This window comes from Pistacia vera, unplaced genomic scaffold (assembly GCF_008641045.1).
Source record: "Pistacia vera cultivar Batoury unplaced genomic scaffold, PisVer_v2 Contig259, whole genome shotgun sequence".
Lineage (NCBI taxonomy): Eukaryota > Viridiplantae > Streptophyta > Magnoliopsida > Sapindales > Anacardiaceae > Pistacia > Pistacia vera.
This window is the reverse complement of record NW_022196067.1, coordinates 305069-320301: the sequence shown is the minus strand read 5'-3', so window position 1 is coordinate 320301 and position 15233 is coordinate 305069. Positions and strand designations below refer to the sequence as shown.

The window sequence follows — 15233 nt, the reverse complement described above, 5'->3', positions numbered from 1 at the left end:
GAAGTTAAAGACCTCTTAAATCTTTAAATTTCATCATCTGATAATTTAGGCAAACATTAAAAACCACCTTGAAAATGCCACATTCTACTAGATTTGTATGTAGTTTACAATAAAACTATTTCAATACAGCATATGATGTGGTATTGACATGTAAATAAAGTGATAGATTTGTGACTGATTTTTTTCCTCCACGTCCATTCAATGATGACTTTACTTATAAGATCAGAGAAAGATGGAACCTTTGTCCCATTCCTCAGTACCCTTTATACTCTGCTTCAATTGCTCTCCATGGTGGCACTCTGGTATGTTTATTTTGCATAGTGCTACTTATTTTGGTATTAATAGTGGTTGCTTAATTAGACATCCTTTTGTGCAATTTAGCTGGTTTAGCCTAGTTAGACTGAACCAACTAGTGATTGCTTTAATTTTTTGTTGACCTGATTTGGTAAAATGTGGAGCTTGTATTTTTATATATTTGTTACATTATGAAGAACTTTCTGGGTAATAGTCTTGTCTGATAATTGTAGGTTCCTTACTACTTGATGAAGCAACGGATGGGGATTGGAAATAGCAGAGCTTAGAAGCAGTTGGAAGATGCGAAGGCCAAGGTGTTACTGTTAGGGCCTTGGTCGTAATAAACGTTTTATCCTTCAATTTAACTAGTATGTAGGTATGTATGCATGTATGTTAATGCTTTCATGTTTATGTATATCTTGAAACTTGTTGATGTGCTTCTCAACGTTTATTCATGCCTTTGTTAAATAAATCACAAAGCTTTAATTTTTGCTGTTTGTATTACTGGAATATGTGCTTATGATCATCTATGTTTTTATGTGGCTTTTAACTGACCTTTTTTATCTAAGCAGGACAAATAAGCCTGGTGGTTTTTGGAATCACTTCTCTAACAAATTATAAAATAGATTTATGGAACTTAAAGGGAATCACAATCCTGATAGAGACAGGGTTGAATGATAGTTGAGCTTTAATTCTTGTGCTTATTTGGAAGTGATTTAAAGACTATGCAAAAGGCTTAGTTGAGTTACATAAGAACTTGATGCGGTCATGCTTGTATATATTCTTTTATTATTTTGTTAATTGAGTTCTTCAAGTGTTTAAAACATTGTAACTTATATCGTTTCAGATAAATGAGTCATTTCATTATAAAAGATTAATAAACTTTCTGGCAATTAATGTGGAAACTTGTTGTAATTCTCATTGTTAAGTCTTCTTTTTGAGTTCTTGGTTGCCGATATTGCTGTTCTTGTCTTGACCCCTCACCAAATTTCTTTTTTCATTTTTTCCAGGTTAAAACATGTGAATATGCTGTTCGTGGTGAGATTGTCATCCTTGCCCAGGTAACTGCAATCAACTGCAGGATGGAAAACTTTGTTCAATCATTCTTTGGGCACATGAACATGCCTCTAAATTATTAAAATGAGTAAAGCAGCTGTTCGGTGGTTCTATTACTGCTTCACTCACACTATTGCAGCAATGCATGTGTTGCTTTAAAAAATGAAATGGCGTAATCTTTTATGTTTAAAGCTGGAGCAAACTTTGTTTGACGCTTTTATATTATGTTGTTGTTTTCTATATGGAACTGTATGTACAATTTATAAATTATCATTTAATATAACAACATTTTCCTGTCCCAGAAATTGCAAGAAGAGTTACAGGCTAAGCCAGGTTCTCACCCTTTTGACGAGGTACATATATATATTCTCATTATAAGTTTTTTTTAAATGGACATGTGGGGCGTATTTTAATATTCAGTTACACATTATTGAAGCACTCTATTTTAGACTTGGTCTAATATCATGCTATTCATTGATGTATAGTTATGTTACTATTTGATGCTTTTTTAATTTAGAAATTCTGCCTGCTGGAATTTTTGCCTCAGTGAATTATTGATTCAGAAAATTAAAGTTCATAAATAAAAGGGAGTACTATAAATTCCTATGACAAAATACATTTAAAACTCTGTTACTTGCCACATTTTTTTTTTTTTTTTTTCTGAGCATTTGCTTTAAAGCTTGTTTGTTGATTCTTATATTCTATTCGTTGTGTTTTTGGGATGATTTGTTACACAGATAATATACTGCAATATTGGAAATCCCCAGTCTCTTGGTCAGCAGCCGATAACATTTTTCCGAGAGGTTGGTTTGTTTCTAAGTTCATGCTACAAAGTACTCCAGTCCTAGTTCTTTCAAAGCAATTCTAATTGGGATCATGTCTGTTAGGTCCTTGCATTGTGCGACCATCCAGCTATTTTGGACAGAAGTGAATCACAAGCTTTGTTCAGGTAAAAAACTGAATAGGAACTTATATGCTTCCTGGACTCCACATCTTGCATTATGATTTGATTGCTTCTTTTCATCTCCCAATAGAGGTTTGAGTATTCTGATTAACAAACTACATTAGTTTAATCTAATGAAATTTACTGTTAATGTCTCTACCCTGAATAAAATGATGGTACATACTACAACTTTCTATGCGAAAAGTAAACTGCTGTATGGTTAAAACTGTTTGTTCTCCATGCAAGTAAAGCAGAAGAAACCTGGAGCATGATGTTTTGAATCTATTGCTTTGTTTTTAAATCATTTCACTGGTTCTTCTACTATTTGGTGAATGCCATTATTTATTTATTCATATTTTGCTGAAAACTCGACTTTGAGCTAGTTAAAAAGAACCTGTTATTCATCTCTTGTTATTTACACTTTACTTGCAGAGAATTCTTTAATGTGGTGAACGACTAGTTTTTGTTTATAGAGTTATCTCCTGTAACTTGGTTTGTGATTTTCTGCAGCGCGGATTCCATTGAGCGAGCTTGGAAGATTCTGGATCAAATTCCCGGAGGTGCAACTGGTGCTTATAGTCATAGTCAGGTTATGATGAATGAACAAAGCAGAGAAATTTAAGTTAATTAAATACTTATGATAATATTTACGGGGCTCATTATTTTTTTCTTTTCACATCAGGGTATCAAGGGATTACGTGATACCATAGCTGCTGGAATTGAAGCTCGTGACGGTTTTCCTGCTGATCCAAATGATATTTTCTTGACAGATGGTGCTAGCCCAGCTGTAAGTTACATTTCAACTCACTCTCTTTTAATGTGAATAATTTCCAATTTAAAGAATGTGTGACTGATTTTTTTTCCTCCACAGGTCCATTCAATGATGACTTTACTTATAAGATCAGAGAAAGATGGAATCCTTTGTCCCATTCCTCAGTACCCTTTATACTCTGCTTCAATTGCTCTCCATGGTGGCACTCTGGTATGTTTATTTTGCATAGTTGCTACTTATTTTGTGTATTTAATAGTTGGTTGCTTAATTAGACATCCTTTTGTGCTAAATTTAGCTGGTTTAGCCTAGTTTAGACTGAACCAACTAGTGATTGCTTTAATTTTTTTGTTGACCTGATTTGGTAAAATGTGGAGCTTGTATTTTTATATGATTTGTTACATTATGAAGAACTTTCTGGGTAATAGTCTTGTCTGATAATTGTAGGTTCCTTACTATCTTGATGAAGCAACCGGATGGGGATTGGAAATAGCAGAGCTTAGGAAGCAGTTGGAAGATGCCAAGGCCAAGGGTGTCACTGTTAGGGCCTTGGTCGTAATAAATCCAGGGAACCCAACAGGGCAGGTAATTATTGCATAGCTCTCTGGTTGAAATAATTTTTTCAATTAATTTAGTATTTTATAATTATTTAAGAGAAGCTACCTTAAGTTTTGATTACTGGCTTGTTTCTGCCGTTTTGTTTTTTAACCATACCTTCAGGTTCTTGCTGAAGAGAACCAGAGGGACATTGTGAATTTCTGTAAACAAGAAGGTCTTGTTCTTCTTGCAGATGAGGTGGGTGAATTTGAGCTGTTTTTACTTTCATTAATTGATCAAATCTCACGTGTTTGGAAATATAATAATTGTGATTTGCTCAACTGTGTTATCCAGCTAATAGAGAGGCCTTTAGTAATGTTCAGTGGGTTTTATATAGGTGTACCAGGAAAATGTTTATGTTCCAGAGAAGAAATTTAACTCTTTCAAGAAAGTTTCCCGATCTATGGGGTATGGTGAGGAGGACATCTCCCTAGTATCCTTTCAGTCAGTCTCTAAAGGTAAATTCTTTAAATGATAAGATGTGGAGAAGCTTTTGCAAGCAATTGAATTTAAGATTTAACATGGTTGCATTTTTCTGTTGTTTTCAGGTTACCATGGGGAGTGTGGAAAAAGAGGAGGTTACATGGAGGTCACTGGGTTTACTTCTGACATAAGGGAGCAAATATACAAAATGGCATCTGTTAATCTTTGTTCTAATATATCTGGTCAAATTCTTGCAAGCCTTGTCATGAGTCCACCCAAGGTTATGTTCTCCCCATTTTTAGATATATTTTCTACTTTTTTAAGCTGACCTAGCCATTCATAAATTCAATTCTAAGGAAAGTAGAGAAAAAATGGTGGTGTGGGGATAGGGAATCATAATTTGAGAGTAATACATTATTGCCATGTCTTTCTGTCTTCTTCTACTAATTATAAACTAGTTCATGTTTCCATCTCTTTATGCTCTTTCTTGATTATAAGAGTTTACGTTTGAAATGCTTTTGCATAATTCTGTAGTGTGTGTATGTATATATGTATGTATGTATGTATATATGGGCCTTTTCGTTCTTTCTTTGGGAGATTATGAAGTAAAAAAGTCTTGGTTTCAACAGGTTATAGGGCTGTGGAAACCAGGTGGCTCTATAATTTCTTCTAAATAATGTAATTGGGGTATGTTATTCAGTGCATGCATATTTGAGTTTTTCTAATCAAACTAAATAAATATATGCAGGTTGGAGATGAATCCTATGAATCTTACTGTGCAGAAAGGGATGGAATTCTCTCGTCATTAGCTAGGCGTGCAAAGGTCAGTTTGTCTAACTTCTTCTATAAGTTGATACGGTGACCACATTTTAAAAGGCATTGGATAACTACATAATTTAGCAAAGATAACATATGATTCTAAAGCTCATATCTAAGGGCTACTCTGTGGGAGGGTACTGAAAGGAGCCAGGAAAATTTTGAATTTATAGAGACACTTAATGCGCTCAGGCTTATTTGTTAATCTCAGTGGACTCTGTATAGCAATTTTTATGGTTTTGTAGCTAAATGGTCCCTCCTTTTGGCTCAAATGCAGTTATGTGACATTTACCTTCATAGTCACTCCTTAGAAATAGCACAAACATATCTACTTTACCTGCTGTTGCGATTTATTCAATAATTTTTTAACCTCTAGTTCTTAAAGTTATTTTCAATATTTGGTGCAGACACTGGAAGATGCTTTAAACAGTTTGGAAGGAATAACATGTAACAAAGCTGAAGGAGCAATGTATCTCTTTCCCCGCGTTCGATTGCCAGAGAAGGCAATCAAAGCTGCAGAAGCTGCAAAATGTGCTCCAGATGCATTCTATTGTCGTCGCCTCCTGAATGCCACTGGCATTGTTGTTGTTCCCGGGTCTGGTTTTGGGCAGGTAAACATTACTGATTCCTTTCTATTGGTTGTACTCGATTTTGATTGAACACTTGTGCTAGTGAACTTATGGTTGTTTTAATTGTGTTGTGATGTTTTGTATAGGTTCCTGGCACTTGGCATTTCAGGTGCACAATACTGCCTCAGGAGGATAAGATTCCGGCCATTGTTTCGCATCTGACAGACTTCCATAAAAGTTTCATGGATGAGTACCGTGGCTAAGTGGTTTCGTTAAAACTGGAGAAGAATAAGGTGGTAGCCATTACAATGCGAATGCGCATTTAACTCATGCCTTTTGAAGTTTTCTATTGGGAAAGGACATTGCCATTTTTGGTTGAATGAAGTGTTATAGAATCATGGTTTACTGTCAAAAATGTGTTTCATAAAATAGAGTTCATTTTTCAAAAGCTACCATTCTATTAATTTCCTATACGGTTTGCCTATTTTGTTAGGAAGTTAAAGACCTCTTAAATCTTTAAATTTCATCATCTGATAATTTAGGCAAACATTAAAAACCACCTTGAAAATGCCACATTCTACTAGATTTGTATGTAGTTTACAATAAAACTATTTCAATACAGCATATGATGTTGTATTGACATGTAAATAAAGTGATATGACAATACTCATATTATGACACATCTTTTAGGATGAAAAATTTGGGATAAGTGACACATCATATAGGATGAAATTTGGTAAAAGTGCTTGATTATGAGTAGTGCTCATAAAGTTTAACCATTACCTTTATGACTTACTGAAGTTAATAAAATAGAATCAGGGATGGGGACAGGGACGGGGATCAAATCCCTTTTCAAGGATGGGGATGATGATCCCTGCTTCAATCGCCTTCCCTAACCTGAACAAAGGTGTTACTTGAAACATGCCAGTTACCATTACCAGAAAGATAAACTAGAAGCCTGATTGCATTGGCAATAAGATATCCAATGGTCAATTATTGAGAGAAACAGAAAACATTATTTTGTGAATACGGTATAAAGATGATAGTTGATGTAGCAAGCAATGATATAACATTCTCCTAAGCAAGATGCTAAAACGTCATGTGAGAAGAGAACTCAGGAACATGATTTTCATACAACTGATAAGTCGTTCAGCACCAAAACAGAGGTTTTTAGAGGTATGGTCAGTAGCTCAGTTCAGCACCAAAACACAAATTTAACGAGTACAACCTCAATCATAAACAGATAAATTGTTTCCCAAACTAAAATCTAGGTGCATGCATTGCAGTGAGCTGAAACACAACTGAAGCCAGCCAAGATTGTTTATAATAAGATTTTCTTCTCGCAATCATAGGCGACTAATGACTGCCTCCACCTCAGCAGGTGTATAGAGATGGTATGTTGGAGCTACCTTTGCAATATCAACATTGTTTGGAGTCACCTGAAATCAGTTACATTCCAGTATGTACTTAAATGAAACTCACTCTTGACGGTACAGTAACAAGTAATTGCATTATATTGTAATAGTATTTTTTTACCTTTTCTTCCATAACTTGCTTCAGAATGGATAGAGCAATTGTCTCGGCTTCCTGAAGAGTAAGTTCCTGCAAAACATGATCAAATGAAATTTATCACCAATGTACAATAGAAAGCTATCAAATTTGTGATCTCAGCATAGAAGGTAAACTTTCCTGTCATGTTTACTAACAAGATCAAAATATAAATAATGACAAGGCTACTATATTAGAATTTTAAACTAATAAAATTATAAGGGAACATAGTCATTTACTCTTCCCATGGAAAAAAAGGTAGTAATTCACACAGACACACCAACACACACACTGATAAGATAGAGACCTTGTTAAATTGTTCTTGTAGAGAACTGTCGGCTCCTTCTGAACCTGAACCAATAGCTTTTGCATTGCATTGCCAGAATGTGCCAGATGGATCAGTATAGAACCTGCATCAAGCAAGTATTTTATGGGTCAAGAACCAGTAAAACACCAAGGTATACATGTCAGGACAATAGCAAAAAATTATTAACAAGTAAAGAAACACCGAAAAGCAAAATCATCTCCAATGGAAAACTGAAATGCAGGTTTACTAGGATCTGTAACTAAAGTTCCTGCTTATACATTAGCCAGGATGAAAATGTAGATGAACAAACTCAGAATTCGGTATCTTTGTTTTAGACAAATTGAATTAAAAATTACAACTGTGTACCAGCCTGGGAACAAATGATAGGGATAATTGGATCATTGAGATTGGATAACAGCAAAACATAAACATCACAAGACAACATAAGTGCCAACGAAGTTAGGTACTTCATGAGTCGTAGTCTAGGTCATTTGGAGTTCTCATAATCGGCTTTTATTGGTTATTGTTATAGTTCTAAATTGAAATACTATAGAACTAAGAATTAGGTACTAAATGAACATGTGTACATAATGACCGAAGTTAAATCGGGTTGTACTAATACAAGGATCATAGTACTCACAAGAATATGCACATCCATAGGGATGTTAACCAATTATCTCCATGATATCACGTTCTTGTTATACATTTAAAAAGCAATACAGTCTGAACATCTAAGGCAAACTAATACTTACAAGCTGGGCCCATTCTCATCATGACCAGCAATAAGAAGAGATACTCCAAATGGACGAGACTGCACAGGAGAAAAATTACCATACATCAAAAGGCATTAAAGAAACACATATAACTATCACTAATAAGATAAGGTAAAAATGCATGTGAACCAAGCAAACCACCACTGTATAAAAACTTGTTTTCTCAATTTCTCAACAATAAAAGTAAAATATCTAGCAGGAAAAATAAAAAAGAAAATAACTCCAATTAAGAGTTAAAAAAGTAAGTGAATATTACCATGGATTCTTCATCACCTTCACCAAAACGTAGTGCCAGATCACAAAGTGCTTGAGTTGTAGATTCCACAGTCATGGGCTCACCGTATGAAAATCTATGGTTCTGTAAAAAGGAATTTAATATATTAGTTGAAGGGCTAAGTGCCACAAAACATCAAAATATACCAACTACCAGAGTGTACAGTCATGATTGTTTGGTAAGAATACAGGCATCAGAAACCAATGAAAGTACCTGAGTTTCCACTCGTGCATGCTCAACAAGGGTACGAGCATCAGCAATCAATCCACTCATAGCACATCCTATATGGTTATCTATTTCCATGATTTTCTCAACACTGCTAGGTTCCTGCAAAAAATATATAAAATAGATAATGCCTCAACGAAGTTGCAATCCAATAATTGCAAACATTGGCAAATGCTACCACATCAATGAAAAGAATAAACTCCAATTCACAAAGCATAATAATGGTCTTGCAACCTGTTAACCTATTCCTGAGTGCCATATTACAGAAGCATATCTTTCATACTTTTCATTATATTAGATTTTCAGTGGTCTTGAATTCTTAATGGATACGCTGTAATCTGATATGAAAAACAGTAAATACAAATACCACTTATCTTATTCGATATGGTTTCTTTCAATGATTAAAAAATCCTCATCTCAAAACAGAATAATATGTCAAAATGCATGCAGTACGATCATACATGATATTGCTAAGACAATGGATAACTAAAAGCAGCCATGCATATAGCTTCCACAATATGCCAAATCCCAATCCAACCAAGATGTACAACAGAACATATGCATACAAATATGTTTCATTTACCATGAAGAAACCTAAAGCTACATAATTGTGCTCTTTTTCTACCAATACTAGCATGTTTAGATCAGAATACTGATGATTTTTGTTTAAAAAAAGGTTTATTTAACCCTTCAAAATGAAGATTGACAACTTATTCTAATCTTTGTACAAATCACATACAAAAAAGAGAAGCTAAATAACCATTTCCACTCATATTATACATGGTCTAATATGTATCAACAATGCAATGGAAAACGGGTAACACTAATGACAAATTAACATCAACTTATCACAATTCAAACTGAAAAAACATAAGTGAGACAACATAGCAACAAGAAATCCTATGAGGAACAAAAAGAATAAAACAGACCAGTAGTGGTGAAGTGATCCGTTTCTCAACAGCAAGCACAACCCCTTCTTTCGTCTTCAACCCAATTGCAGTTGAACCCAGCTACATTGTTCAATCAAAACCCATAGACATTCCAATCAAAACTTTAATATATTGAAAACAGCGAAAGTAGAAAAGGTGAATACTAAGCACATGGGCACACGTAATTCAGCTTCTGATTACTATTATGCTGAAAATACACCCAAAAAAGATTTTAAAAAAAAATCCCATAAAAACTGAAACTTTCTAGATAAACAATCAGAGAAAGAAAAACCAATATATTTTCAACCAATAATTAGAACAAAAAAGAAAAAGGGAACTTTAGTTCACCTTGATGGCCTCAATAGCATATTCGACTTGAAACAACCTGCCTTCTGGAGAGAAAGTGTTCACTCCTCTATCATACTCAGTCCTACAAATATTTCAACAGTTTCCACACTATCAGTTATCTATCAAAAAAAAAACCCAATTGAAAAAGAAATTTTAAGAATAATAGAAAAACCCCAGAAGAATTACCTTGTAAGGAACATCTTCTACCCTTTGATTGGATCTGGAAACGTTGAACCTGCACGAGAGACACACAGAAACCTTTAGATTAACGCGAGCTCTTAAGTTATGTAAAGTCCACAAAACTGAAAACCCATAAAATTAATCAGCAAAGAAGTTTGGAATTACTTGAGTTGAGTTGAATGAGAGTGAGAGTCTGAGATGGAGAGACGGCTCTTTTGAGCTTTTTTTGTAGAGATCTTCTTGAGGGACAAGTTAAGGATCGAAACGTTTCTTAAGGCTCTGTATATGTTTCTCGAGAAACGATGCGGTTTCTATATGATGGGCTTGGGTTTTTCAGCTTGAGCTATGGGCTTATATTTTGATATCAGCCCAATTGAAGCATGTCATGCTCTTTCTCTCATTTTTTGGGCTTTACTAGATGCCCCCACCTAGTCTTTACCCTGCCCCTTTATTTTGTACTCTTTCTAAAGGTGTTTAGAATAGGTTGAAGGGCTTTATCATTTGGAAAGATCATGTCCTTGCGACCCATTGGTGAAGGCGGCAAAGACTCTTAAATATATTATTCAAGAGATCTTGAGTTGACTCGAACATCTTAGATTACCTTATTTGAGTTGGGATTAGTGTCATTAAATCAAATATCAAATTTACGCTTGAGCTCATACTTACCCTGTACTATCTTTTCAATAAACTAGTAGTTTAGTTTCTTTCACATGATTATCTTTATGTGTGCTTTTTTATATAAATGCTGATATAGTTTGGTTCTTCTCATGCAACTTTAAATGAAAAGAACAAAGTACTTATATGTAGAGACAAGAAATAAGCTGTAAAATCTAATTGAAAACATGCATGCATGCATGCATGCTTTATAAAGACTTGATCAATATGTGTACACAATATCTTCAAACGTAGATACTATGGCAGATTGGCAGTGCATACTTCCCCAATTAAAAAGAGATACCAAATTAATGGTTTCCAAAATCCAACACCCTCTGCAACATTTACTGCTCAGGCCAATGCAGAAACTTTAGTGAAAGCTTTTGTCTCTTCTGATAAACAGTGTCTCGGGTCCTAGCCATAATTATGGAAATTATAACCAGCTTTTGCTTGCATGTGTATATAAAAGGGTTGTTTTGCCACTTTTCAACCCTGCAAGGAAAAAAGTTACTTTTACATTGATCTTTATGAAGATTTGCATGACCTTTTGGATAATGGTTTTCTTTTAAATTTCTTCTCGAAAAATCCTTCTATCTCAACTTAGTTTCAGTGAAATTTAATATGTATCCTTCTTCAATTATATAACTTTTTTTGTTATATGCATAGGAGAATTGAATGAAAAGGTTTCCAAAGATGAATGGTACTGCTGAAGATTAAGAGGATGACAAGGACAAAGGCTGAAACAAGTTCCCATGTGGCTTTAATATTGGCTCTCAGGTCCACTGCAAGGGCAATAATCAGAAAATCACAAAGCTGCTGGGCCAGCCAATGCACAGTAGCTAGGCTCAACTTTTGTCAGATGAGTTTCTTGTAGTTGTAGGTTTGTCTGCAGGAAAAAAATTCTCAAGATAAAGCCAAATCATATAAATGCTACTGCATTGTGCCACTACAACCCATATAACACATTGGCAATGGCATGGACCTACTCTTGTTTGCTTCGCAGTGAAATATACTAATGGGATTTCTTTGTAGAAGTAAATTAAGTCACATAATGAAGATTTTTATCTATCCATCTATTGTTTCTTGCTCAGTGATAGTTATTGCAAGGGAAGCAGCCACAAGAGCTGTGCCCAGAAATATGGTCATTATGTCTGATCTTCTGTGCTTGTTCTGTGGCCTTTTGAATTTGCTGTGTGTGTTGTTGCTGGGCTGCTGCTCGCCATTCCTCCGCTTTTCTGTGAACAATGGCCATTCTCTTCATCAACTTCTCTTCAAGGTTTGATCTCATCTTTTGTATTTTAACCTAAGAAAATCAGTTAAAGAAGCATTTTCAATCGAAGATTTTGCGTATAAGAATCGAACAACAAAATATCCAGTCAAAGCAACTATAACATCCTAAAGAAATGGGACTGCATGTTATTTCTGTTTATTTAATAGATATATAGTGTGTTGTACTAAACAAACTGATAGGCCACCATGTACGTGGGGAATGCTAGAGGAGAAAAGTATATAATGTGGACATTTTTTTATTCGAGGAACTAAAAACTAGGCTACCAAGCATGAGATACTTAAGTTCAAGTAAATATTCCAATTCCCCATTCAATTTTCAATGCTAGAACTTCACATGGGTTTACAAGTTACAACAAACACCATGGACTTAAATAAATATAAATGTGATGACTTCTAGCTTTGCTGTTCTTTATTTTATGAGTGAAGCATTTACATAAAAGAACATATGGAAATGAGGAAGACACCCCAACAGAGGTGGACCAGTCAAAAATACAAAAGGCAAATGGTGTCCAACTGCAGCGGGTGGCTCGAGGATGACTAAACCAACAACGAACAATAAACCCGACAAATCCTTTGTACCATATCAACATTATATTTTGTGTTTAAGGCTAAATTATACTTATCTTCACATTTCAATATCAGAATATGGCTTTGCCACTTGACTTAACACCAATCCCAATCTTTTGATATCTCACTCATATATTTTGGACACCACCAGCGAATGGTTGTTTTCGCGACAATTTTCTTATATTTCTGTGGCAGTTCGGGAAACATGGAGAGGGGAAAACTAGTGCAAAGGCCATTTAGAATTCATGACAACAGGCAAAGACAATTGAAGTTCACTTCTACATGTAAAAATAAAAAGTTAAATGACAAAAGGATGAAAGTATGCATACCTCAAGTTTTTTTGATTGAGCTTCTGCTTTTGCACTTTGAAGGTTCACCCAAGCTTGAATTTTTGCTTCTTCTCTCTGATACCTGCAACTCAAATCACAATTCTTAACAATCAACATACTAGCAACCCAGAAGAATGCCCCACAATTTATACAAACTTACTACCTGAGGCAGCACTTGGTCTTTTCTTCTTCTTCATAAGCAGCAGCTCTGGAGTCTGAAACACTTTTCCAGCATCCAGTGCTGGTTTCAAAATGCCTTAAGCTCTTTGATATTTCTTCTTCCTCCTCTTCCCTTGAGCTCCAATTTGATGTTACCGAATCATATTGTGTCCCAAGTTGTAGCTTAGCCAAATGACACTCCTGCAGCTGGGAAATGTCAATGGTGCTACTGGTACTGTCCAAATGTCCTAAAGTCAATGGGCCTGACCTATTGGCAGGAGTGTTATGTCGCGCAGGTGATGAGCTTTTGAATGGTGTGTGGCATCTAGAAACCGTGGAACTGCCTAATGGTGTCATCTCTGTTCCAATATCCCTGTGTTGAATCACTTCTGTGCCTGCATCTTTCATGGTTTCATTGTTAGAGTTTCTAAATAGAAACCCTTCTTTTGATGGCTCTGAGTATCTGATATTTGGTAAAATCAGTTCTACCTCGTCCGTGAACTTATCTACATTCATTAACAAACCTCATATAACTCTTGCTCAAGACAAACTATAATCCACCTCAAATGAGGAAAAGAATTGAGAATGAAACAGTGGTGATCTTATATAATACTCATCTGAAACTGTTACTAATATAGAAAATTATCTGAGAGAAGTAAATCAACACAGAAATGATCCTAGCATAATTTTCTAGCTTATTTAAGGGTCTCCACATGGGTACCAGACAAATCTTATCTTAAATTATAATGCAACTAAATTTAGTCTAAACTAGAAATATCTTATCCACATTGTACTATGTATTTTGCTGCAAGAAAACCCAGCTCCAAACAAGGAGCATAATCAAATAGTAGAGCAGCAGTTTGAAGCTCTCTGAAGTTTTAAAAAGACAAAAGAGAAAAAAGTCCAAGATTAAAAGAGGTAGAGCTAAAGCCTAAAAGGGACCATTTGTAGTTGAAAAGTAAAGCCAAAGGGATCAATTAGTTCAACTAAAGTTGAAGAGAAAATAAATCCTACCTTTTAGAAGGACATCAGTTGAACCTGAGACCCCATTAAAAGCCCTGACTGAATTAGGGTGGTCCAAACACACAGAGCCTTGAAAGCTTGAAGCAAACTTTGATACCTTTTCTTCTGTAACCCTGGATTTCTCAGAGAAAACCTCCATTTGTTGCTTAAAGATTTCACCTTGTTTGTGGTTCTTGGAAGATTCTGGTATTGGCTTCATTGTATGAGCCGGAGACTCATGGCAAGAACTACTATTCAACCATTTTTCTGCATCATCCCACTTGGAAGGAACACTCTTTCTTGAAAAATTGCCAACATTGAAGCTGAAAACAGGCCTACCAGGAGTAGAAGGAGCTTCCATTCTCCTTTGTGTGACTGAGTTCACACCCTCTCTCCTCCTCTGAGCTGAAATGTTATTGTTTACAGCCACAGGAAATGACTTGACAAACTCAGAAGTTTCTTTGAGATTAAGCTTACAAAGAGGGTCAGGGAAAGAATCAACAAAAGGGTTGTCCTTGTTTTTCCCATAGAATCCATTGTTGCTCTCCAATCCAGGTTCCTAAAACACAAAGAAACAGAAATATGAAAACAAACTTGGTGCAATGAAACAAAAACAAAAACAAAATGCAGAATGATTACCCCAGTAGATGGAAATATAGGTGAGGGTTGAAAGAATTTAGGACTTGAGAGATCCATGGATTGAGTTGAAAATGAAAGAAATTATTTTTTGCTTTTGCTTTTGTTTTTGTTATACTGAAGTTCGTTGGTGAAGTCACAACTCACAAGACAAGTGGTTTGGCCATCTGCATCAAAATTGAAATAAAACACTGTGACATGAGAAAGTGACTGGGAAGGCAGTTGAACAGTAGTACCATACAAGGAAAAAGATTTGACTGATGACTACAAGGAGCCATGGTTGAAGACACTGTTACACATGGGATATTAGTTATTACCCCTTTCAAAATCAAATAACGCAGGGCTTATGGCATATGAGTCTCCCTACTCTCGCACAACCAGACAAAAATGTACTTCATAAAAAGAAGAGGGGCAGCTTTGGTCGATTAAAAAGAGCGCTCATGAGTCTTGTCTTAATATTATAGAAATGATAAAATGAATTCAACTTTTTTATTTTATTTTTTTATTGTTTTTGAGAAGCTTCTTAATCCTTATTGGCTTTGATC

The 15233-nt window shown here is 35.2% G+C and overlaps 3 protein-coding genes across 5 annotated transcripts; 1 reads left to right on the top strand and 2 right to left on the bottom strand.

The window, feature by feature from the left end:
• Positions 1-1190: 1190 nt before the first annotated feature.
• Positions 1191-5915, top strand: LOC116132711 (alanine aminotransferase 2, mitochondrial). The gene is made up of 15 exons (XM_031418379.1): positions 1191-1205; positions 1305-1355; positions 1653-1703; positions 2088-2153; positions 2238-2299; positions 2804-2882; positions 2976-3080; positions 3165-3275; positions 3510-3647; positions 3783-3857; positions 3997-4117; positions 4208-4362; positions 4831-4905; positions 5306-5509; positions 5614-5915. The coding sequence occupies exons 1-15, from the start codon at positions 1191-1193 to the stop codon at positions 5728-5730; spliced, it is 1425 nt and encodes a 474-aa protein (XP_031274239.1). The 3' UTR covers positions 5731-5915.
• Positions 5916-6513: 598 nt separating this feature from the next.
• LOC116132657 (proteasome subunit alpha type-5) lies at positions 6514-10357 on the bottom strand. The gene is made up of 10 exons (XM_031418325.1): positions 10217-10357; positions 10058-10106; positions 9872-9953; positions 9524-9604; positions 8583-8696; positions 8352-8453; positions 8075-8133; positions 7323-7425; positions 7004-7069; positions 6514-6906 (listed from the first exon to the last, which is right to left on the bottom strand). The coding sequence occupies exons 2-10, from the start codon at positions 10069-10071 to the stop codon at positions 6814-6816; spliced, it is 714 nt and encodes a 237-aa protein (XP_031274185.1). The 5' UTR covers positions 10072-10106; positions 10217-10357; the 3' UTR covers positions 6514-6813.
• Positions 10358-11454: 1097 nt separating this feature from the next.
• LOC116132681 lies at positions 11455-14992 on the bottom strand. 3 transcript variants are annotated; one of them, XM_031418348.1, is made up of 5 exons: positions 14692-14992; positions 14065-14611; positions 13055-13556; positions 12892-12973; positions 11455-12008 (listed from the first exon to the last, which is right to left on the bottom strand). In XM_031418348.1, the coding sequence occupies exons 1-5, from the start codon at positions 14746-14748 to the stop codon at positions 11793-11795; spliced, it is 1404 nt and encodes a 467-aa protein (XP_031274208.1). In that variant the 5' UTR covers positions 14749-14992; the 3' UTR covers positions 11455-11792. The 3 variants fall into 3 exon arrangements, with proteins under 3 accessions (XP_031274208.1, XP_031274209.1, XP_031274210.1); XM_031418349.1 differs by having other exon boundaries at positions 13055-13451; XM_031418350.1 differs by having other exon boundaries at positions 13055-13445.
• Between the last annotated feature and the right edge of the window lie 241 nt (positions 14993-15233).